The sequence below is a fragment of the Phyllobates terribilis genome, unplaced genomic scaffold (assembly GCF_046119375.1).
Source record: "Phyllobates terribilis strain yellow unplaced genomic scaffold, ASM4611937v1 Scaffold_4__5_contigs__length_816908805, whole genome shotgun sequence".
Taxonomy (NCBI): domain Eukaryota; kingdom Metazoa; phylum Chordata; class Amphibia; order Anura; family Dendrobatidae; genus Phyllobates; species Phyllobates terribilis.
In genome coordinates, this window is record NW_027362764.1 from 126,059,754 (window position 1) to 126,083,861 (window position 24,108).

General features: G+C 47.3%; 1 protein-coding gene across 2 annotated transcripts in view; it reads left to right on the plus strand.

Annotated features, from left to right (window-relative positions):
* Nucleotides 1–24,108, plus strand: part of WDR86 (WD repeat domain 86) — a 99,841-nt gene that overhangs the window by 57,787 nt on the left and 17,946 nt on the right. For both annotated transcript variants that reach the window (XM_073677724.1, XM_073677725.1), the window contains exon 5: nucleotides 10,033–10,168. In XM_073677724.1, the coding sequence (XP_073533825.1) occupies nucleotides 10,033–10,168 (136 nt within the window). The remainder of the gene's footprint in view (nucleotides 1–10,032; nucleotides 10,169–24,108) is intronic.

The window sequence follows — 24,108 nt, forward strand, 5'->3', positions numbered from 1 at the left end:
CGTGTCGGTCTCCTAAAATCACTTGCACTTAAGCTCAGATGTTATTGGATGAGAGGATCTTTGTCTTGGAAAGGAAAATAAAACAAGTGATGTGTGTGACAGCATGTAACACGGGATAATATTGACAGATACATGGCTGGAGTATTTACACACGCTGACCTGAACTCTACTTAATCTGACAAAAAGTTTAAAGAAGAAATGAGAACATTTTAACATATTTTTCTTGGTCCAGTTTGCTGGATTATATCATCGACATGCTCAAATTTTCTACAATTTACCGTTATACAAAAGAAAGCGCATTATTGAGGGCACCAGAAGGACATTGCTTACATCAGTGTCATCTCCTCATTTTCATCAGATCTTCCTTGCCTCGCCCTAGTCATCACTTGGCAAAGTCATGTGAAACGGGTTTTGTGGTTATGTCACTAAAACTTGTTCATTCTAGCTATATTTTGTAGTTTTAATAGCTTCCTATGACCCATCTAACCCCAGTGCCCCTTCCCATACATCTCTACCTAGTGTCTTCTTTGAGATCATCTTAGGAGGTAATGTATGTGACTCACCCACTGGGCTTCCTTCCCGGTGACAAAACTATCTCCCCACTCCTCCTCCCACCAAAATCTGATAAGATTTTGCTAAATCAGTGTTTTCAAAAGCTTCAATACTTTTGGGGAAACTGTAAGACATTCACCTTCAAGAGAAGACACTAACTCTTATTTTCAACACTAGTAGATGTTTCACTTTTCTGGTTATATGGGACAAGAGGGACCTTGACCAAATCCCCGACTGCCACCTTGCTAGACCTCCGCCAGATCCAGAACTAAAGCCATTGCTTTGTTATAGTATTGGATTTATTTAGTAGTAGACAACACTTCAGCTGATAGCAGGGAACCTGGGGAAATGCTAAGCTGGGGGTCTGAGGCTTCACTGCAGGCAGAGTATGGCTAAGTCTAGCCTACCTTTGGGGCCACTGTCAGGTGCATACACTCAGGATGGATGCCAAGGTATCCATCAGCTATTGGAACCCATTGTAAAGAAACGAAGAGACAAGTTGAACATCGCTCTCCATCCAGCATCCAGGCTCTAAAAGAGCTCGTTCTTGAAGAATGGAAAAAGACAAATGTTGTAATATGTCCCCAGCTTGTTCATTCCATGCCCAGAAGACTTGGTGCTGTTCTTTAAAAATCATGGTGATCATACAAAATAGTAGATGAAGTCGTTTTTGGTGTGTGGTGTATTCATTTTGCATCAAATAATTTGAATAAAACTTAAGATTTTGTAATGGAAGTTATCTTACTTTTCATTACATACTTTACTTCTCATTTATGCTGAGCAATGTATATATTTTTATAAACTGGATACTTTTGCATACTTGCCCACATACTGGCCAGATGGAGGCCAAAAAGGCATTCTTTTAGCCTATGCCTGGCAATTCAAGTTTATGGATAAATTTAGTGTGTGCATAAGGACCCTTCCCAGTCCCAGGGTACATGCCAAACATACAGTTGTGCTCAAAAGTTTACATACCCCGGCAGAATTTTTGCTTTCTTGGCCTTGTTTCACAGAATATGAATGATGACAAAAAACCTTTTTCTCCACTCATGGTTATTGGTTGGGTGAAGCCATTTATTGTCAAACTACTGTGTTTTCTATTTTTAAATCTTAATGACAACCAAAAACATCCAAATGACCCTGATCAAAAGTTCACATACCCCAGTTCTTAATACCGTGTATTGCCCCCTCTAACATCAATGACAGCTTGAAGTCTTTTGTGGTAGTTGTGGATGAGGTTCTTTATTTTCTCAGATGGTAAAGCTGCCCATTCTTCTTGACAAAAAGCCTCCAGTTCCTGTAAATTCCTGGGCTGTCTAGCATGAACTGCGCGCTTGAGATCTCCCCAGAGTGGCTCAATGATATTGAGGTCAGGAGATTGAGATGGCCACTCCCGAACCTTCACTTTATTCTGCTGTAGCCAATGACTGGTCGACTTGGCCTTGTGTTTTGGATCATTGTCATGTTGGAACGTTCAAGTACGTCCCATTTGCAGCTTCTGGGCTTAGAGTGCAAACTTGCCTCCAGTATTTGCTGATAACATGCTGCATTCATCTTTCCTTCAACTTTTACCAAGTTTCCTGTGCCTTTGTAGCTCACATATTCCCAAAACATCAGCGATCCACCTCTGTGCTTTACTCTAGGAATGATGTTTCCTTCATCATAGGCCTTGTTGACCTCTCTCCAAATGTAACGTTTATGGTTGTGGCCAAAAAGTTCAATTTTGGTCTCATCACTCCAAATTACCTTGTTCCAGAAGTTTTGAGGCTTGTCTCTGTGCTGTTTGGCGTATTGTAGGAGAGATATTTTATGGCATTTGCGCAGTAATGGCTTTCTTCTGGCGACTCGACAATGCAGCCCATTTTTCTTCAAGTGCCTCTGTGACGATACAGAGTAAAATATTAATTATGCCAGACATATTTTCTGATGGCAAGAGCAGCATTCCTTTATTTTTGTTAACTCTTTAATCTGTGTTCTTCTTTAGTTGATTAACACAGACTACTATTTGTATAACCCTGAATGTTATCTGCTCTTTGATTCTGAAACAATGATGTGTATTTATAAGAGCCCCTGTGGTACCAACTATGTAAATAGATTATCTCAAACAATGATAGGTGAGCCCTGCACCTTTACCTCTGACATGTGATATGCATACTTAGCTTTGGGGGGGAGGGTGAGAGCAGTTCTGCCATTCAGGTTGCTGAGCCCAGAGAAGCAGGAGGGACATGTGTTTTTGTAAGAGTTGGACTTGAACCCAGAGAAGCAGAAAGGAGATGTGTTTCTGAGACAGAGGGAGTCTTGGGACAGAGATTCAGGAGGACTTTGGAAGGAGAATGAGAGACATCCTCCAGAACAGCAGATGGATTGCATGGCATTGCCAAAAAGACACAGATTTGAATTCTATATTATTCTAGTCTAAGGGTACCGGCCCGGACTGGAAAGATTCGGATCTGCTCCATTAACCATCAGAGAGACATGGATACATTTTGGGGAGTCCAGGAGAAGACGAAGAAGTCACCTTGCCCCATGGATATGTTGTTTTGGGGTTGCTAGCAGGGACCCCCCGGTCACCTAGAACCCATGGAGACATTTGGAGTTGCCAGGAGGGACCCAACGGTCGCTTGGCCCCATTGAAACTCTTGGAGAGGCCAGATTTGGACCCTCGGGTCTCCTGGTCTTCTACCTTGATGGACTGCTAGCTTCCTAAGCTTGCCACTACCTCCTCTCTGTGGGGGCCCACCAGAAGCGGGGGGCCACTGGTTGAGGTAGTCGGCCCTGGAAGTCTCCAAAGTCACGGCTGTTCTATCCCAGGCGGGCGGAGAAGGAAGGGTAAGACTGTGTAATGTTGTACCATCTTGGGTATTTGCTGGGACTGTTCTGTGTGTTTATTGTCCGCTTTGTGGTTCAATAAAGTATTGCCATGCTGCTTTACCCTCACCATGTGTTGTCTGAGTAGCGTTACACACACGGAAGACCTCGGGTCTTCACAGCCTCATTATTGTACATCTTGAAACAGCCACACCGCTAGTTTTCAGAGAGTCCTGAATTTCAGCTGATGTTATTTGTGGGTTTTTCTTTGCACCCCGAACAATTTTCCTGGCAGTTGTGGATGAAATTTTTGCTCCGTTTCTACAGAACCCATGATTTTCCATTTGTTAAACACAGTTTGAATGCTGCTGACTGGCATTATCAATTCCTTGGATATTTTTTTGTATCCCTTTCCTGTGTTATACAGTTCAACTACCTTTTCCCGTAGATCCGTTGGCAATTCTTTTGCTTTCCCCATGACTCACAAGCCAGAAACGTCAGTTACTGGATGAAAGATGCAAGAGTCTGTCTGGATCCCAGAAACTCACTCAGCTTTTATGCACACACACTGATTACAAGCAAACAGGTCACAGGTGAGGATGTTACCTTTAGTAGCCATTCAAACACATTTGTGTCAAATTCTGTGCATGTTATCTGGGCAAAATCACCTGGGTATGTGAACTTTTGATCAGGGTCATTTGGTTGTTTTTGGTTGTCATTAAGATTTAAAAAGATAAAACACAGTAGTTTGACAATAAATGGCTTCACCCAACCAATAACAATAAGTGGAGAAAAATTTTTTTTTTTGTTATCATTCATATTCTCTGAAACAAGGCCAAGAAAGGAAAAATTCTGCCGGGGTATGTAAACTTTTGAGCACAACTGTAGGTGTGAATAGGACACAATCTGATTTGTCAGCTAGAGATGATCAAAACATATTTTCAGTTACTGAATGTAAAAAATGAACTTTCCATTGACAGGAAGCAGACATCTCCAAGCAACTAAAACACAAAGGTGGTAATTCATGGATTAGAAGAGTGGCAAGACTTGTGTATAAACACCAAAAGATGCAACATTTTTGCTCTGTTGTATGTTGTCCTCTCAACTAAATTAAATAAATCCATAGAAACTTGAACTGAAGTTGTAAAAAGGCAATATACAGTACTGTGCAAAAGTTTTAGGCAGATGAGGAAAAAGTTGAGAAATCTAGATGACAGCAATATTTGGTGTAGGGCAAGGAGTTTCTTCCAAACATCTAGGAGAATTAACCAGAGATCTTCTGTGGAAGTTGCTTGTGCCAATAGTTCGGTCTCCTCATGTAATCCCAGACAGGCTTGATTTTGAGATCAGGGCTCTATGGGGGCCATATTATCACTTCCAGGACTCCATGTTCCTTTTTACACTGAAGATTATTCTTAATGCCAAAGAATGTATTTATTGGGTCGTTTACCTGCTGCAGAATATATTTGGAGCCAATCAGACACCTCCCTGATGGTTCTGCATGATGGATAAGTATCTACCTGTATATCTCAGTGACGCGCCCCCTGGGCCGTGGGGTACTCGGCAGCCGGGCCTCTGGTTGCTGGGGGATATCACGGTAGCCGGCCCGGTTCGTGACCCAGGGCGGTCAGTAAAAGGGGGGGATACTTATAAGGGATTTAAAGTGTTCGTGACGCCACCTGTGGAATGTGGGTAAAGGGTGCTGCCGCTGCGGAGCAGTCCTCTGGAGCTGGTGTTACGGCAGCAGGGATGGTGTGGCTCTCCACAGGTAGAGCTAGCTCCAGGGCAGTGTGGGGATGGTGTGAAGGGATGCAGGAGAGATGGGACCCAGCCGGGTCCAAGGAAGAACAGACACACACACCGGGGCTAGTTTCAGTACCTTTACTGCAGATGGTAGTCAGGTACGGTCCGGGGCACTTGTAGGTGGTGTGCACTTCTGGTCTTGCTCCCCAGTGAGCGGGTGTAAGGCCTCCTTTATCTTCCTGTCTCTCTCACTGGAGCTTCTGACCTGCCTGGAACAGGGTCTAGTTCCCTTGATGTTTCTCTCACCCGTCTTGCTTGGCGGTGAGGGCTTTCCCACTGGTTATCACGATCCCTGGACGCTGGGGCCTTCGTGGTACCTAGTCCTCTGAGTGTGCGCTATTCACGGGTGGACTAAGGGATATGAAATCCTCCTCAGTATGCCGGATTCCCTACTGGGCATAGAGATCCCAATAGGCTCGGGCCCGGTGCCCGGCTTGCAACAGGGGACGAACCCTCTGTGGTTCCTCTGTCCCTCATGGCTCTTCTCTTCCTTCTTGCCTTCTAGCCCACTCTAGGCTCTCACTGGTCAGACTAGCCCGCAGCTTGGGCCTAGCCTGGCTTTCAGCCACACAGACTTCAGCTTGTCTGGTGCTGCAGCATCGTGTCACACTCACTGACTGACTTCCTGAACTCCACCCCCAGTATATATATACCTGACAGGGCTCCATCTAGTGGACTTGGGTGGAGGTGTCTGCATGTATTGAGGCCACTGGGCAGAATCCCATCTGTGAAACACCAAGGAGTTCTGTGACAGCCTGCAGCTGCAGGGCATCACATTCCCCCCTAGTAAAAATCAGTACTCCCGGACTGAAACAAATTTTTGTATAACAGGTAACACAAGGATAACATATTTTTAAACATTACAATTTTCTTCCCTTTATGGGAGGCACGTAGCTTGAACGTTGCAATAACAGGTTTAATAAACATTATTTATGCTTTACTGTAGCAACCAGTCTTGATGAGATCCCTCCTCGGGTGTGTCCCTCTCATCCGGGTAAGCTGGCTTGTGGGGGACCTGCTCCAAACCCCCAACGAAGGTCCTGGGCGGGCTGCAGGACTGGTGTAGGACCACTGGTTCGGCCACGCCAAGCAGATTTTAGTGGTGGTGGTCTTGTGAAAACCACCAGGGGGCACCTCAGGAGGTGCAAATTATGTACAAGGCGGGTCTTTCACAGTTCCCGACCTCCTAGTAGTTCAGGAACTTATATACTTAAACATGAGAGCTACCGGGGAACTCGTAGCTCAAGGGCGCCCCCTTCCTGGGATGCGCCTGGGGATGGGAGGTAGGTGACCCATCCTGGTCATCCTCCTGTTCAGTCAGGGTGTCCTCCTGCAGAAGTTCCGTCACCCTCTGAACATCTAGGGCATACAGCAGAGCCATGGGCATGATCCGTGCCACAGCTCCTGCTGGTGCGGCGACTGCTCCTGCCCGAGCAGCACCGGGCACAGGTTGGGCATCTGGAGCGTTAACCGGTGCTCCGGCGGCTTGCTGGTCGTCGGCCATGGTTGCGCCCCCCTAGTGAACCGGAGCCTACCTTCTTCACTTTCTTTATCAGGTAGGCCGCAGCTCCGCGGGCGACGGTCTTCTTCCAGGACCTTGCGTCGCTCGCGTCTGAAGTCAGAGCATCCTCTGGACTCCTTCCAGGACCTGACGCTTCCTGGTTCGACGTCAGGGGCGGGGTGTGTCCTGGGCTTTGCGCGCTTCCAGCGCTTACGCCTCTCCGATTCCCGCGGTTGCGCCCCTCTTCTTCCTGTGTGGCGACAGGAAAAATGGCGGGAAATTTCGGGAATGGCGGGAAAACTTCACCACAGTGAGTATTACAGTCTTTTAAGGCGCACAGTACCCGGTGGCAAAGGGCACGGAATCCTGTTCGTGACGCCACAGCTGACGCGCCCCCTGGGCCGTGGGGTACTCGGCAGCCAGGCCTCTGGTTGCTGGGGGATATCACGGTAGCCGGCCCGGTCCGTGACCCAGGGCGGTCAGTAAAAGGGGGGATACTTGTAAGGGATTTAAAGTGTTCGTGACGCCACCTGTGGAATGTGGGTAAAGGGTGCCGCCGCTGCGAGCAGTCCTCTGGAGCTGGTGTTACGGCTGCAGGGATGGTGTGGCTCTCCACAGGTAGAGCTAGCACCAAGGTAGTGTGGGGATGGTGTGAAGGGATGCAGGAGAGATGGGACTCAGCCGGGTCCAAGGAAGAACAGACACACACCGGGGCTAGTTTCAGTACCTTTACTGCAGATGGTAGTCAGTAACGGTCCAGAGCACTTGTAGGTGGTGTGCACTTCTGGTCTTGCTCCCCAGTGAGCGGGTGTAAGGCCTCCTTTCTTTATCTTCCTGTCTCTCTCCCTGGAGCTTCTGACCTGCCTGGAACAGGGTCTAGCTCCCTTGATGTTTCTCTCACTCGTCTTGCTTGGCAGCGAAGGCCTTCCCACTGGTTACCCCGATCCCTGGACGCTGGGGCCTTCGTGGTACCTAGTCCTCTGAGTGTGCGCTATTTACGGGTGGACTGAGGGATATGAAATCCTCCTCAGTATGCCAGATTCCCTACTGGGCATAGAGATCCCAATAGGCTCGGGCCCGGTGCCCGGCTTGCAACAGGGGACGAACCCTCTGTGGTTCCTCTGTCCCTCATGGCTCTTCTCTTGCTTCTTGCCTTCTAGCCCACTCTAGGCTCTCACTGGCCAGACTAGCCCGCAGCTTGGGCCTAGCCTGGCTTTCAGCCACACAGACTTCAGCTTGTCTGGTGCTGCAGCATTGTGTTACACTCTGACTGACTTCCTGAACTCCACCCCCCTGTATATATATACCTGACAGGGCTCCATCTAGTGGACTTGGGTGGAGGTGTCTGCATGTATTGAGGCCACTGGGCAGAATCCCATCTGTGCAACACCAAGGAGTTCTGTGACAGCCTGCAGCTGTAGGGCGTCACATCAGCATTGAGGACATCGTTAATCTTGACCAAATTCTCAACTCCAATTGCTAATGCAGCCCCAAACTTGTAAGGACCCTCCACCATGCTTCATTGCTGCCTGCAGACACTCATTATTGCACCGCTCTTCATCCCTACAATAAATGACCTTCTATTGCAGACAAATATTTCACAGATTGAGTCATCAGTCCAGAGCACCCCAGTTCCTATATTTTCATGCATAGTTGAGTGGCTTTGCCTTGTTTCCATGTTGAAGGTATGTTTTTTTGGCTGCAAAATCCATGAGGAGCACTTTTGGCCAGATTTCTCTGCACAGTAGATGCATGTAGCTGGGTCCCCCTGGTTGCTGTCAGTTCTGAGCTGTTGACATCTGATCTTGAAGGGAGATAAGCATGAGGAACTAGGTTTCCTTGGCTGACCACTGCATCTACAATCACAAATGTTGCGATTTGTTGGTGTCCTCAGTGCTGAAAAATACAGGCAGATACTTATCCATCATGTAATACCATCAGGGAGGCATTTGATTAACTCCAAATGTATTTTGTAGCAGAAAAACGACCCCAAACATACAGCCAATATGCTGTATGCATGCGCCCGCACACGTATTTCCGGCTCATGTACTGGAACTATTTTGTCACCATTGCTGTGTTCCCTGCTGGCGCATGCGCAGTTCTGTTTTTCGGCTTTTCTAGCAGATAGGTAAAGCATACTGCGCAGGAGTGAGACATGGTATTTTTACGCAGGTGCAAGCTTTTGCACAGCGATGTGGATGTCATCCATGTTAAAGAATAAGGACAGCAAGCAGCAACCAGAGGAGGAATGGAGAGGCCCAAAGCTGTGCCCATTGGACCGGATCAAGAAGATTACCATACAGCGCAGGAGACATTAAGAAGGTTTTTCACTGGTCTACAGGGGAGTCAGTTTTTTTTTTAAGAATTTAGGGAATGCAGCGCAGACGCTGAATAAGGTGATATTTTTAGCTGCTATGTCACAAAACTGGTGACCGGTTCCCTTTAAGAACTATTCTCAATGCAGAGAAGAACAAGGAGTATTGGAAGTGATGATTTGGCCTCCAAAGAGCCCTGATCTCAACATCAAGTCTATCTGGGATTATATGAAGAGACATAAATATTTGTGCAAGCGACATCCACGGAAGATCTGTGGTTAGTTCTCCAAGATGTTTGGAACAACTTTTCTGCTATTTTCCTTCAGTAACTGTGCGCAATTGTACCTAGAAGAATTTATATTTTGAAGGCAAAGGTTGGTCTTTCCAAATATTGATTTGATTTACTTTTTGCTTTTGTTCTTTCACTTTGCATTTTAATTAATAAAAACAAACTATTAACACTTGTATTTTTAATAACATTCTTACTTTGCAGCATTTTTTCCATCCTTGCCTAAAACTTTTGCATAGTACTGTATGTTGGAAAAATGTAGAAATTCTAGATAATGTAAAAACTTGATCTTACTACAGCAATGACCTGGGGAAAAACCAACTTTAAAAATCATATCCATATTTCTAAGTTTTGATCTACACAGTGGTCTAAAATATTGTGAAACTAAACCAAATGTCCTGAAGATACCTTGACCTCGCTTGTGGGTGGTCACATCAGACAAAGTCCACGTAGTTGGTCTCTTGGGCCCACCATTTGCATCATTTCCATCTTGAGTGAGGCTTGATCCTTTCTCCGATGTGTGAATATTTTCCTATTGATTTGGTTTCTGGCCACACATGCTATGATATTGGATCATTCGTGCAGTGGTAATATTGGATAGTGCTACGTAGGTTTGGAATATTATAGCTTATGAATCATAATTGATCTCATCTAAGCATAACTTCTTATTCTGTAAAGGACTACAATTGTTTTCTTACACTGACCTCCAGCTGTCAGTAGTAGTTAACTATAATTATAGCATAACAGTGTTCTTCTTCTTACAGATGGCTGGGCGACATCTATATTCTGGCAGCGCTGACCGGACTGCAAAATGCTGGTTGTCCGACACTGGTGAATGTGCCCGAACATACAAATCTCATAAACACAGCGTTAGCACTTTGAAATACCATAATGGAATATGTAAGTCTTCTTCATGTTTGCTTATCTATCTATACAATTGTCTTATCCCGTCTGTCTGTCTTTCTGTCTGTCCAGGAAATCCCGGCGTCATACTTACCCCTCCCCGTGCCTGCGCAGCAGCTCCTATGTCTTCCGCTGATGCTCTGTGACATCTCCGGTCAGAGGGCGCGGTGACGTCTTTACACTGCGCTCTCTCCTGAGCGGTCACAGCGCACAGCGGGAAGATGCCGGCTACGCTGGAGTCCAGAGAAGTAGTGAGGTGAGTATTGGATTTATTTTTTTTTTTGTATGGGGCCATAGGGGACCTGCATGGGGCACTATGGGGGTGTGTGACATCCTGCATGGGGTATTATATAGGGGGGATGTGACAGCCTGCATGGGGCACTATGGAGAGATGTGACATCCTGCATGGGGTATTATATAGGGGGATGTGACATCCTGCATGGGGCACTATAGGGGGATGTGACATCCTGCATGGGGTATTATATAGGGGGGATGTGACTTCCTGCATGGGGCATTATATAGTGGGGATGAGACATCCTGCATGGGGTATTATATAGGGGGGATGTGACATCCTGCATGGGGTATTATATACAGGGGATGTGACATCCTGCATGGGGTATTATATAGGGGGGATGTGACAGCCTGCATGGGGCACTATGGAGAGATGTGACATCCTGCATGGGGTATTATATAGGGGGGATGTGACATCCTGCATGGTGCACTATAGTGGGATGTGACTTCCTGCATGGGGCATTATATAGGGGGGATGTGATATCCTGCATGGGGTATTATATACAGGGATGTGACATCCTGCATGGGGTATTATATACGAGGGATGTGACATCCTGCATGGGGTATTATATGCATGGGGTATTATATACGGGGGATGTGACTTCCTGCATGGGGCATTATAAGGGAGGGGGGATGTGACATCCTGCATGATGCATTATAAAGGAGGGTCAGGAGACATATATGCTAGAATACCCGATGCGTTAGAATCGGGCCACCATCTAGTTCTTCATATTATACTGTTTAAATGGACTCTGTCAGCACAGAATGACTGTTCCAACCAAGCTCGGTGCATCATGGCGGGGCCAAACATTTAAGTGCACCTTCCTGTAGTGAGCCATGGCTGAGGTGTCAGATGATGCAGAGGGGCCAGCTGGGACATTTAGTTCCACTATCAGCAGGTGGTAATGTTACGGTAGCTGAAGGGGGCTGCTGGACCCCTAAACGCTTCCCTTGTGACCACAGCAATTGTCAATAGTGGGAGGTTGCACTTGCAGAGATGGTATGGGACCCCCCGGGGGTGCTCCTGTAGACGTGGTGTCTGGGTGCAGGTGCTGGAGCGCCCGGTATATTAGTGCAATTGGAAGCTGCCAGACACATGAGTGACCTTGCAAACATAACACTTTACTGAAGGAAATAAAAGGTTACAGTCTCTCTTAAAGGCAAAGTGGCTGTAGTTCACAGCGTAGGATACGCTCAGTATTTTGCATATGAAAGGAGTTTTCGTCTCCTTGTGAAGCCGCAGGTTTAGGGCCCCTCAGGAGCACAGTTCACTTCACTCTGCTATTGGAGGTATTGTAAGAAAGCACAGTCCAGGTAACACTACGCTGATGGCGGGCCCTTCCCAGGTTAGCTCCCCATGGTGCTAGTGTAGTATGGAGTTAGTCATGGTTTGGAGTGCTATCATTCCCACTTGCAGCGGGTAGGGCGGGCAAAGTGTGTGGCGTTGAAGTCATGTTGCACTGGTTCCCGCTGGAAGCGCATAGGAAAACCAGTATGCCAGAGAGCTTGTTCAGCGTTCTCTCTCCTGACTGTATGAAGCGTCACTCCTTTGTGGAGGCAACAATATGGAGAAAGATGTCCCCTCAGCATGGACTGGAATATACAGGGTGGGCCATTTATATGGATACACCTAAATTAAATGGGAATGGTTGGTGATATCAACTTCCTGTTTGTTGCACATTAGTATATGGGAGGGGGAAAACTCTTCCAGATGGGTGGTGACCATGGTGGCCATTTTGAAGTCGGCCATTTTGGATCCAACTTTATTTTTTCAATGGGAAGAGGGTCATGTGACACATCAGACTTATTGAGAATTTCATAAGAAAAACAATGGTATGCTTGGTTTTAATGTAACTTTATTCTTTCATGAGTTTTTGTGTTCAAAGTGCTGCCCATTGTGTTAGATTATCAATTCAACCCTCTTCTCCCACTCTTGACACACTGATAGCAACACCGCAGAAGAAATGCTGGCACAGGCTTCCAGTATCCGTTGTTTCAGATGCTGCACATCTCGTATCTTCACAGCATAGACAATTGCCTTCAGATGACCCCAAAGATAAAAGTCTAAGGGGGTCAGATCGGGAGACCTTGGTGGCCATTCAACTGGCCCACGACGACCAATCCACTTTCCAGGAAACTGTTCATGTAGGAATGCTCGGACCTGACACCCATAATGTGGTGGTGCACCATCTTGTTGGAAAAACTCAGGGAACGTGCCATCTTCAGTGCATAAAGAGGGCAACACATCATCATGTAGCAATTTCAGATATCCAGTGGCATTTAGGTTTCCATTGATGAAGAATGGCCCCACTATCTTTGTACCCCATATACCACATCATACCATCAAGATACGAGATGTGCAGCATCTGAAACAATGGATACTGGAAGCCTGTGCTAGCATTTCTTCTGCGGTGTTGCTATCAGTGTGTCAAGAGTGGGAGAAGAGGGTTGCATTGACAATCCAACACAATGGGCAGCACTTTGAACACATTTTACAAGTGGTCATAAACTTGTAAAAAACTCATGAAATAATAAAGTTACGTTAAAACCAAGCACACCATTGTTTTTCTTGTGAAATTCTCAATACGTTTGATGTGTCACATGACCCTCTTCCCATTGAAAAAAATAAAGTTGGATCCAAAATGGCCAACTTCAAAATGGCCACCATGGTCACCACCCATCTGGAAAAGTTTTCCCCCTCCCATATACTAATGTGCCACAAACAGGAAGTTGATATCACCTACCATTCACATTTAATTTAGGTGTATCCATATAAATGGTCCACCCTGTATATCCTGGGAGTGGTAGTACTTCCTTCCTCTCTCAGGATTAGACTAGACAGGACCGGAAGTAAGCTTGTTAGGAGACTGAATACCTGACTTTCATATGCACACATTAGCCACTAGATGGCAGCAAAGTACAAAGCACAATGTACATTTATCAGTCCTCAGTGTATGCACATGCAATGTATTACATCTCCTAACTCATATGGCCCAAAGCCATTCTGGCAACTGGAACAAATCTACTGCCACAGAACAACTGTCTCACGCAGCAGCAGTAGAGTGGATACTGGGATACCCTCTCCCTACCTGCTAGTTTTCGTCCTATCTCCTAGAGCCAGAGAAGGGTGGAGATAAATGGAAACCAAGCAGGTTTATATAAGTGATTGTCCCCACCATGAAGCACTGAGCGGCTCAGCTTGGTTTGAACAGTCATTCTGTGCTGATAGAGTCCCTTTAAAGGGAAAGTGCCATGACTTTTATTTTTGTATTAATAATTTTTGATTATATAATCAATTATTTTTTACACAAAATGAAATGCACCACTTTAACTGTTTTTTATTGATTCACTTATTCTTCAGTCACTGGGGGCTGCCATTTACATTTGCTGGTGTATAAGTGTCTGAGCACGACATTTACACATCTCAAATACCTGTACATAGGAGACTGCGGTCACTCTCCGACCACATCTCCTGCATTGTGGCTGCCTCCTGCGGGGACCTTGGCACGCCTCCTGGGCTGTCAAGGTCACAGCTGTGGGAGCAGATGGACGCTAGCTATGTTGGGAGCTTCGATTTCCCCCTGTCACTGCACACAGTGCTCAGCGCGAGCAGTGACAGGAGGTGCAGGGTTAAGGTGAGTATTGGCGGCGGTGAGCAGTGTTCACACCCTGACAGCAGTACGATAGCAGGCTACTGATCACCGCTCCCCACCGCTGTCACCGCAGTTTTAGAGCGCAGGAGAGTAATTGTCACGCTGCTGTCCTCTGATCACTGACTCAGCTTCTTTATCATTGTAATTTTCTGAAGAAGGCACTGATGTAACAGACCATGTATCTAAAGCCCATCATGTGTGGTATGCTCTAATACCATCATGCATGATACACCCCAGAGCCATGTATCTAATGCCATCATGCGAAATACTGCCCAGAACTGTGTATCTAAGACCATCATGCATGATATGCCTCAGAGCAGTGTATCTAATGCCGAACATGCGTGATACGACCCAGAGCCATGTATCTAATACCCATCATGCGTGATCTGCCCAAGAGACGTGTTTCTAATGCTGATCATTCAGAATATGCCCCAGAGCCATGTATCTAACGCCGGTCATGTGTAATATGCCCCAGAGCCATGTATCTAATGCCCATCACAGTACACCACTACTTCCATAGAAGTGGACAGAGCGGTGTCACACATTCCACCACTGCTCCCATAGAAGTCGACGGAGCGGTATTACACAACTGCTCCCATAGAAGTGGACGGAGCATTGTCACACATTACACAACTGCTCCCATAGAAGTGGACAAAGTGGTGGTACACATTCCACCACAGCTCCCATAGAAGTAGACGGAGCAGTGTCACACATTAAACAACTGCTCTCTTAGAAGTGGATGTAGCGGTATCACACATTACACCACTGCTCCCATAGAGGAGTATGGAGTGGGGGTCACACATTACACAACTGCTCCCATAGAAGTGGACGGAGCAGTGTCACACATTCCACCACTGCTCCCATAGAAGTAGATGGAGCAGTGTCACACATTACGCAACTGCTCCCATAGAAGTAGATGAAGTGGTGGTACACATTCCACCACTGCTCCCATATAGGTAGACGGAGCAGTGTCACACATTACACAACTTCTGTCTTAGAATTGGATGTAGCGGTATCACACATTACACAACTGCTCCCATAGAAGTGGACGGAGCGGTTTCACACATTACAACACTGCTCAGATATATGTGGAAAGAGCGGAGTGACACATTACATACATTAGATACTGCGTATCTATCCCATCCTGTGTGATACACTCCATTGAGCCCTGTAGCTAATCCCTTCATGTGATGCACTACACTAAGCCCTGAATTTAATCCTAGCATGTGTTACACTCTGCGTATCTAATTGCAGAACGTTATACACTCGACTTATCTAACTCCAGGGCATAATACAGCGAGTGACTCGCCCCCTGGGCCTAGTGTGGACGTGTGTGGGATACCCGGAGCCGGGTCTCTGGGGGTTGTAGAATCCGTGGCGGTGACCCGGTCCCGTGGCTCAGGGTGGTCAGGCCGATGGCGGTATTTTGTGGGGGGTTTTAGGTTAATTGTCCGACTACGCCACCCGTGGATTGCGGTCAGCGCGGACCGTCACTGCAAGGCAGACCGCTGGGGCTGATGGTGTGTGCAGCTGAGGTAGTGTGACTCCCCACGGGAAGAGTGGAGCCCCAGGGCAGTGTAGTTGATGGAGAGGGTGATAGTGCACGGGAGTCCCAGCACTAGTAGTGCCGGTGTGGCGATGAAACAGGAACGACTCACAGTCTTTGCAGTGCAGTTCAGGGTCTTTACTGGTGATATTAAGGCAGACCCTCCCGGGAGTACTGGCTAACATAAGGGGCCTGGTCAGTCTGCGAGCAAACAGGAGTTCCCCTGGCCAGGTGGAGTTGTAGGCCTCCCCGTCTATCTGCACTCTTTCTGGCTACCTTGCTGTAAGCGGGTAGAAGTAGCCCACGTCCCTGAGTATACCGTGTGGTGCTCACCCGTATGGCTGGTGACTTGGGGCCTTCTGTTAGCCTCCGCTCCTGGATGGCGGTGCTGGTCCCTTCCTTGTGACTGAGCCTCCGGGCTTCTATGGACAGAGGACCTGGAATCCCCTGCCGGCTGGTTTCTGCTCCTGGGTGAATATCAGTCCCCACAGCCTCGGACTCCGGTGTCCGGTTATCAGATTCTTCTGCCAGGGCGAGCTCTGCTTAGCTTCCAGCCCCTGGTCTTCAGCTACTTCTCCTACAGAGCTCCTGCTGTAACTCTCCCTGTGTCTGGAACTGTCTCCAGGCTCTGACTGAACTCACTAATCCCGCCCCAGACCCAGTTTATAAGGGCAGATTCCTTCCCTCCCAGGTCTGGGCAGGAAGTGTTGCATGCTTAAGGGCTCCTGACCAGAGAAACCTCCCACTTGCTCTCAGACGTAATATTTCTATTACTGTGGCAACCAGACCCCTGGGGTGCCACATTCCCCCCTAGTGAATTTTAGTACTCCGGGACTAAACACATTTTTAAGAAAACACAAATACAGGGTATAAACAATAATACAACAACATATATACAAGAAACTTTAGTCTTTAGAGGTCACGGCGTGTCCGTAACCGGGTGTCCATATCACCCAACAAGGTGAAGTCTTGGCACAGAGTAGGGGACCTGTCCAAAGCAAACCCCAAGCGTTGGCCCTGGGCGTGGCTGCAAGGCTGAGGCTAGCTACTTTGGGCCACAAGGAGGCCACGCCAGACAGGTTTTCTCTTCCGCGGCCATCTTCGCAAGAGGCACCAAGGTGCAACTATCTACATGTAGTTCCGGTTATTCAGCGTCCATAACCTGTCAGTCCAAATAAACCTGAAGGGTAACTAGAGAAACATAATTAGTAACCAGGTAACAAAAACATAAACCTTTTTCAACATTTGCTGTTTACAGATTACATTTTAGATTCTCCAGCGAGCGGGCATCTGTCCTCTAGTGCTCCTGGTGGATCTACGTAACCCACTATCTGGTTCTGCACTACAGGGTGTAGGAGGTGTTGCGGGTAGGTCTGGCAGCTTCCTGCGTACTCTTTGGCTTACTAGGGGCATGGCAGGCTCACTACTAGCAGAGGGTTGATTCTCCTGGGCTGCTGGTATGGATTCTTCTGCCTCCTGGGCCGGCTGCTCTTCTGACACTCCCTGTTCTTCTGTAGGCCCTTGAGGGGCTGGCTGGAAAAAGGTGAGGACGGGTACCACGACTGCGTTGTTGATTTGAGTCCAGGACCGGGGAAAGTCTCTGAGTACGGTACTGATCATCTCTTCCCTTTCCTCTGAGGGTTGAGGGTTTTCTTGATCTTCTTCAGGGCTTTGCAGCTGCTCGGGACACTTCTTCAGGTGGTCTCTGGAGACAATGGCTGTGGTCTCTCCTCCATCCTTACTGATGATACATACTTTTGGGTTCTCATGACTTGAGGGCAGTACGGTGTACGGGTCCTTCTCCAACTGGTCATCCAACTTGTGGAGCCGTCTCTTTCTCTTCAAGACCTGCTCTCCAGGTACCAGGTGAACAGCAGGAGCATACTGGTTATAAGCCTTCTCTTGCCTTTCTCTTGCTTGAGACAGACTTCGCTCGACGCTTTCCTGTACTTTCCGATACTGCTGCTGCCATTCTGTATCCCAGTCTGCCTCTGGCGAGGTGTCCTCAGGTGTCAGGACTCCCATTTCCAGGTCAATAGGCAGCTTACCAGGTCTTGCTCTCATTAGGTAAGTCGGGGTACAGTTGGTGGAGCCTACGGGGATGTGATTGTACAAGTCCACCAAATCAGGCAGTTTTTCAGGCCACAGACTGCGTTCTTCCAGGGGCAACGTTTTTAGCAAGTCTATCACCACCTGGTTCATTTTCTCACATAGTCCGTTGGTCTGAGTGTGATAGGGCGTTGTTCTTATCTTCCTGCAGCCATACAGATTGCAGAACTCCTGGAAGACCTCCGCTTCGAAGGCTGGTCCTTGGTCCGTCAGCACTTGCTCCGGGTACCCGTGTGGACGGCAGAAGTGCACCTGGCTGCTGTTTGGGCCGTTAAGTCCTTGACAGGGACCACCACTAGAAACCGGGAGTAGTGATCTATGATGGTGAGGGCGTAGATGTACCCAGATTTGCTTGGAGCCGGTTTCACATGGTCCAGGGCTACCAGTTCCAGTGGCTGCTGTTATGATCTGCTACAAGCACTAAGGAAAGACAGGAGATCTGTCCCTACAATAGAACTAAGCTGGATCCCTACGATGTAACGGGGAACCTGATCCTGCGATCAGACCCGCTAAAGTCCTCGGCTAGTCTGAACGAAGACCTATAGAAGTGAGGAAGGAATCCCTACCAGAACTAGGGACTGGGAGAAAGATGGACACCTCCTAGCAGAAATTGTAGCAGAAATAAGACAAACAAACAACATAGAACATAGAGGACCGAAGACCTAGCAAAACTGACTGAGAAGGGTAACAGAGCACCAAGCTAGCTCAAGAGTAGAAATTACAATGAAGTCCAGCTAGGCCAGGAGGGCGGAGCAGGATTAAATAGGCAAAAAAGGTCATGTGACCAGCAAACTAGAAAAAACCTAACAGGAGAGTTCTAACAGTACCCCCTCTTCTAAGAGGATCCTCCGGATCCCCTAGGCCCGGGCTTATCAGGAAACCTCCTGTGAAACGCTCTGACAAGTCTGGAAGCTGAAACATCATCCGCCCTCACCCATGAGTTATCCTCGGGTCCGAAACCCTTCCAAGCGACGAGATACTGCAAACTCCCTCTATACCGTCTAGAATTTAGGATGCGGGAAATTTCATATTCCCCGTCCTCCACCACCGGAGGAACAGTGGCAGAGGCGTCACCATCTGACACATCAGCTCTTTTCAACAGAGAAACATGAAACACCGGATTAATCTTCCAGGAGGTAGGAACCTCCAACCTAACAGCAGATTGGTTAACTATCTGAAGCCCCTTAAAGGGCCCTACAAACTTGGGACCCAATTTTTTAGAAGGAATCCTCAATCGCAGATTCTTAGAGGACAACCAAACCTTGTCACCAATAGCAAACAAAACCTCTTGCCGTTTCCTATCAAAGTACCTCTTAGATTTTTTGTTAGCCTCCTGAAGATTACCACGCACATCCGTCCAAACTCTCTCCAAATCACTGGAAAAACTCTCCTCCTCAGGCACAGCCGATACCAATTTGGAGAATGACCCAAAAGACGGATGTCTCCCAGAACAACAAAAAAAAGGCGAACACCCAGCAGAAGAGGATATATGGTTGTTAAGAGCAAATTCAGCAAGTGGCAGAAACTCAGACCACCCCTCTTGATTGTCTGCCACAAAACACCGCAAGAACTGCTCAACATCCTGGTTCTTTCTTTCTGTCTGGCCATTAGACTCAGGATGATATCCGGATGAAAACGACAAATGAACTCCCAACCTGTCACAAAAGGCACGCCAAAAACGAGCCACGAACTGAGGTCCCCTATCAGAAACAATGTCAGTAGGAACGCCATGTAGTCTGACAATTTCCTTGACAAAGGCCTTAGCGAGTGTCTTAGCGCAGGGCAGTTTGATGAAGGGAACCAAGTGACACATCTTGCTAAAACGGTCCACGACCACCCAGATGACCGTGAAACCCTCAGAGGGGGGAAGGTCAGTAATAAAGTCCATAGCCAGATGTGTCCAAGGTGCACTAGGAACCTCCAGAGGGCAAAGCAACCCCGCAGCAGGAGCATGCGAAGACTTAGATCTAGCACACACAGTACATTGACGCACCCACTTAATGACTTCCTTCTGCCATCCAGGCCACCAAAAACTGCGACCCACAAGTCTCTTGGTCTCAGAAATTCCTGGATGACCTGCCAACCGAGACTCATGACACTCAACAAACAAATCTCTCCTAAAGGTCCTAGGCACAAACAACCTCCCATGGGGAGTGTTAGATGGGGCATTCTCCTGCACTTTAAGAATCTCATCCTCCAAAACGGAGACCAAAGCAGCAATCACAACACCTTCTTGTAAAATGCTCTCCTCCTCCTCAGCACTGACCATGGGAGAAAAGCTGCGAGACAAAGCATCAGCTTTAACATTCTTGGTACCCGGGATGTAAGTAATGGAAAAATTAAACCGCGAGAAAAAAAGTGCCCACCTACCTGACGGGGCATTCAAGCGCTTGGCAGCATCAAGATAGATCAGATTTTTATGATCAGTGAAAACCTGAATGGGAAATTCAGCACCTTCCAAGAGATGACGCCAGTGTTCAAATGCGAGTTTAATAGCCAGCAATTCCCGATTACCAATATCGTAATTAAGTTCAGTCTCAGAAATTTTTTTTGAAAAAAAGGCACAGGGATGTACTCCATCCTTGTTTTCCTGAGACAACACCGCACCAACCCCCACAGAAGAAGCATCAACCTCAACCAAAAACAGCTTAGTCACATCAGGCTGCATAAGGATGGGAGCAGAGGTGAACCTCTCCTTTAGAAACACAAAAGCTTCAATGGCCTCAGAAGTCCACTGAACTGTATTAGCACCTTTCCTGGTGAGATCGGTCAGTGGTTTGACAATAATAGAAATTTTTTTTTATGAATTTTCTGTAATAATTGGCGAAACCCAAAAACCTCTCTATCGATTTCAAACCAATAGGCCTAGGCCATTCCTGCACAGCTTGAACTTTCACCGGGTCCATCTCAAAGCCCTCGCTGGAGATAATGTAGCCCAAAAAACTAATTCTCTGTACAGCGAACTCGCATTTCTCCAGCTTCGCAAAAAGCGAATTGTCAATCAATAACTGCAATACCTCACGTACGCTCCGCCAATGAGACTCCAGATCCGGCGAATAAATCAAAATGTCATCCAAATACACAACCACATTTTTGCCGATCAAAGGTCTAAGGATGTCATTAATAAGATTCTGAAAAAATGCTGGAGCATTGGTAAGACCAAAAGGCATAACCAGATTCTCAAAATGACCCACAGGAGTGTTAAAAGCAGTCTTCCATTCATCACCCTCCTTCATGCGCAACAAATTGTATGCCCCCCGGAGATCAATTTTAGAGAACCACTTGGCCCCCACTAACTGGTTAAACAAATCAGGAATCAATGGCAGTGGGTAAGGATTGCGTGCAGTAATTTTATTAATCTCCCGAAAGTCCAGACAAGGACGTAAACCGCCGTCCTTTTTTTTAACAAAAAAAAATCCAACAGCCACAGGAGACTTGGAAGGCCTAATGTGACCGGCGGCCAAGCTTGTCTGTATGTATTCCTCCAAAGCCTTTCTCTCAGGAATAGTAAGATTAAATAAACGACTTTTAGGAAGAGTCGCTCCAGGGACAAATTCAATGGTACAATCATAGTCTCTATGGGGAGGCAAAATTTGCGATTCCTTCTCAGAAAAAACTTTCCAAAAATCCTGAATAGGCAAAGGTAATTCCCCTTTATCCACAGCAGCAATGCGCCCGTTACAACACTTGTCATAACACTTAGGGCTCCAGGACTTAATTTCATTGGTAGACCAATCCAGTACAGGATTGTGCAGTTTTAACCAGGGTAACCCCAACACTACTGGAGAAGGCAAATTATTTAATACTACCAAATCCAAATTCTCTTGGTGAATACCATTAATAGTGAGGGGAAATTCACAGACCTTGTGAGTAACACTCTTTAAGGGAGAGCCATCGACAGAAACCACGGCAATAAGGGATGACAAAGGTTTGGGTTTTAATTTAAGTTTTTCCAAGAATCCCCCATCAATCACATTCAGAGTAGAACCACAATCCACAAATACCTGAAATTCAATTAATTCTTCCTGAGCAGTGGTAGAAGCAGAAAGAAGTACACCCTTAGTATTTAAACAGGCTATACGGGCGTAACTGACCTTTTTTTTTTCTTTGTTCATACGAAGCACACAGTTCTTAATGAAATGGTCAGATCCACCGCAATAAAAGCACAAACCTTCAGAAAATCTGCCGTCTTTTTCCTGAGAGCGGGGTGACATCGCCCCAATCTCCATCGGCTCTCCAATGTCAGTACAGACCCTCTCAAGACTCGGAGCTGACATGGCAGAGGATTTACTCTCATTAACCCTTGCACGCAGTCTCCTGTCCACCCGTATAGCTAATTGCATTGCCTCCTGCAAGTTTCCAGGTGAAGGATAAGCAATCAGCAGATCCTTAATCCTTTCACCTAGCCCCGCAAGAAACAAACTTTTCAAAGCTGAATCGTTCCACCCCACCTGAGCAGACCACCGACGGAAGTGAGTACAATAATTTTCCACATTACCTGATCCCTGCCTCAAACGTCTTAATTCAGACTCAGCAGATGAGACACGATCAGGATCATCATACAACAACCCCAAAGCAGAAAAAAAACTATCCACTGATCTAAAGCACGGATCACTAGGTTGGAGAGAAAAGGCCCATCCCTGAGGTTCTTTGCGCAAAAGTGACATTATGAACCCTATGCGCTCGTTTGAGGCCCAGAGGATCTGGGCCTCAAACGAAAATACAGCAAACAAGCATTTTTAAAGGAAAAAAAATCTTGTTGTTCACCAAAAAATAGATCAGGCAGACGTACCTTTGGCTCCACAAAATGCGCTCCAGAACAGCTACTCACGAGTTGTTGGAGCTCGGCCACCTCCAGAGAGAGTCCCTGCAAGCGTTGAGCCAAATCCTGAACCGAGACCATGATGGAAACTGGAGGTCTTTCCTTAGAGAAATTTTTTGGGCTGGACTTACTGTTATGATCTGCTACAAGCACTAAGGAAAGACAGGAGATCTGTCCCTACAATAGAACTAAGCTGGATCCCTACGATGTAACGGGGAACCTGATCCTGCGATCAGACCCGCTAAAGTCCTCGGCTAGTCTGAACGAAGACCTATAGATGTGAGGAAGGAATCCCTACCAGAGCTAGGGACTGGGAGAAAGATGGACACCTCCTAGCAGAAATTGTAGCAGAAATAAGACAAACAAACAACCTAGAACATAGAGGACCGAAGACCTAGCAAAGCTGACTGAGAAGGGTAACAGAGCACCAAGCTAGCTCAAGAGTAGAAATTACAATGAAGTCCAGCAAGGCCAGGAGGGCGGAGCAGGATTAAATAGGCAAAAAAGGTCATGTGACCAGCAAACTAGAAAAAACCTAACAGGAGAGTTCTAACAGCTGCCTGGTGATGATGGGCTGCAGGGGACTCTTCTGGCTGGCACGGTCCTTTCTTCTTAGGTTGCACGGGCCACAGTCTCTACACCACCTCTCGATGGCTCCTCTCATGCCTACCCAGTAGAACCGTTAACGCAACAAGAACTCCAGCTTTTTCCATCCGAAGTGTCCTGCTCCGTCGTGTTACGCCTCCAGAACCATAGCCGCGTCTCGTCTTGGGACCACTACCTGCCAGGTCAGCTCATGTGTTCTAGAGTTGACCATTCTCCGGCACAGCTTCTCCTTGTAAAGAAACAGCCTGCTTTTCTCCTTCCACAGTTGCTTGGTCTCCTCCGGAGCGTCTGGGTCAAGACGGGCATCAGCCTGTGTCAGCATTTCCTTCACCAGACTGACTGCGGGATCACTGTCTTGTGTCTCCGCCCAGCTGTAGTGGGGTAAGGGATTGAACGTGGCAGTGCGCCTGTCCCTTACACGGTGGAAATACAGGGTAATCCCATGACGGTGGAACGCAGGGAGTTCGACTGCTTCCAGTTCTTCTGGATCTTCCCCTACGTACGGTAAGTTTGGCATTCTGGACAGGGCATCCGCGTTGGCATTTGAGCGTCCCGCCCGGTATTTGATGGTGAATTCATAGTTGGACAGGCGGGCCATCCATCTCTGCTCCAGGGCACCAAGTCTTGCAGTGTCCAGGTGTGTCAACGGGTTGTTATCCGTGTACACGGTGAACTTGGAAGAGGCAAGGTAATGCTTGAAACGTTCGGTCACTGCCCACACCACTGCCAGGAACTCTAGCTTGAATGAGCTATAATTCTCAGGGTTTCTCTCTGTGGGCCGTAGTTTTCGGTTGGCGTAAGCAATTACCCGTTCTTTCCCCTGCTGGATCTGGGACAGTACGGCTCCTAGCCCGATGTTGCTCGCGTCTGTGTGAAGGATAAAGGGCTGGCTGTAGACAGGGTACGCCAG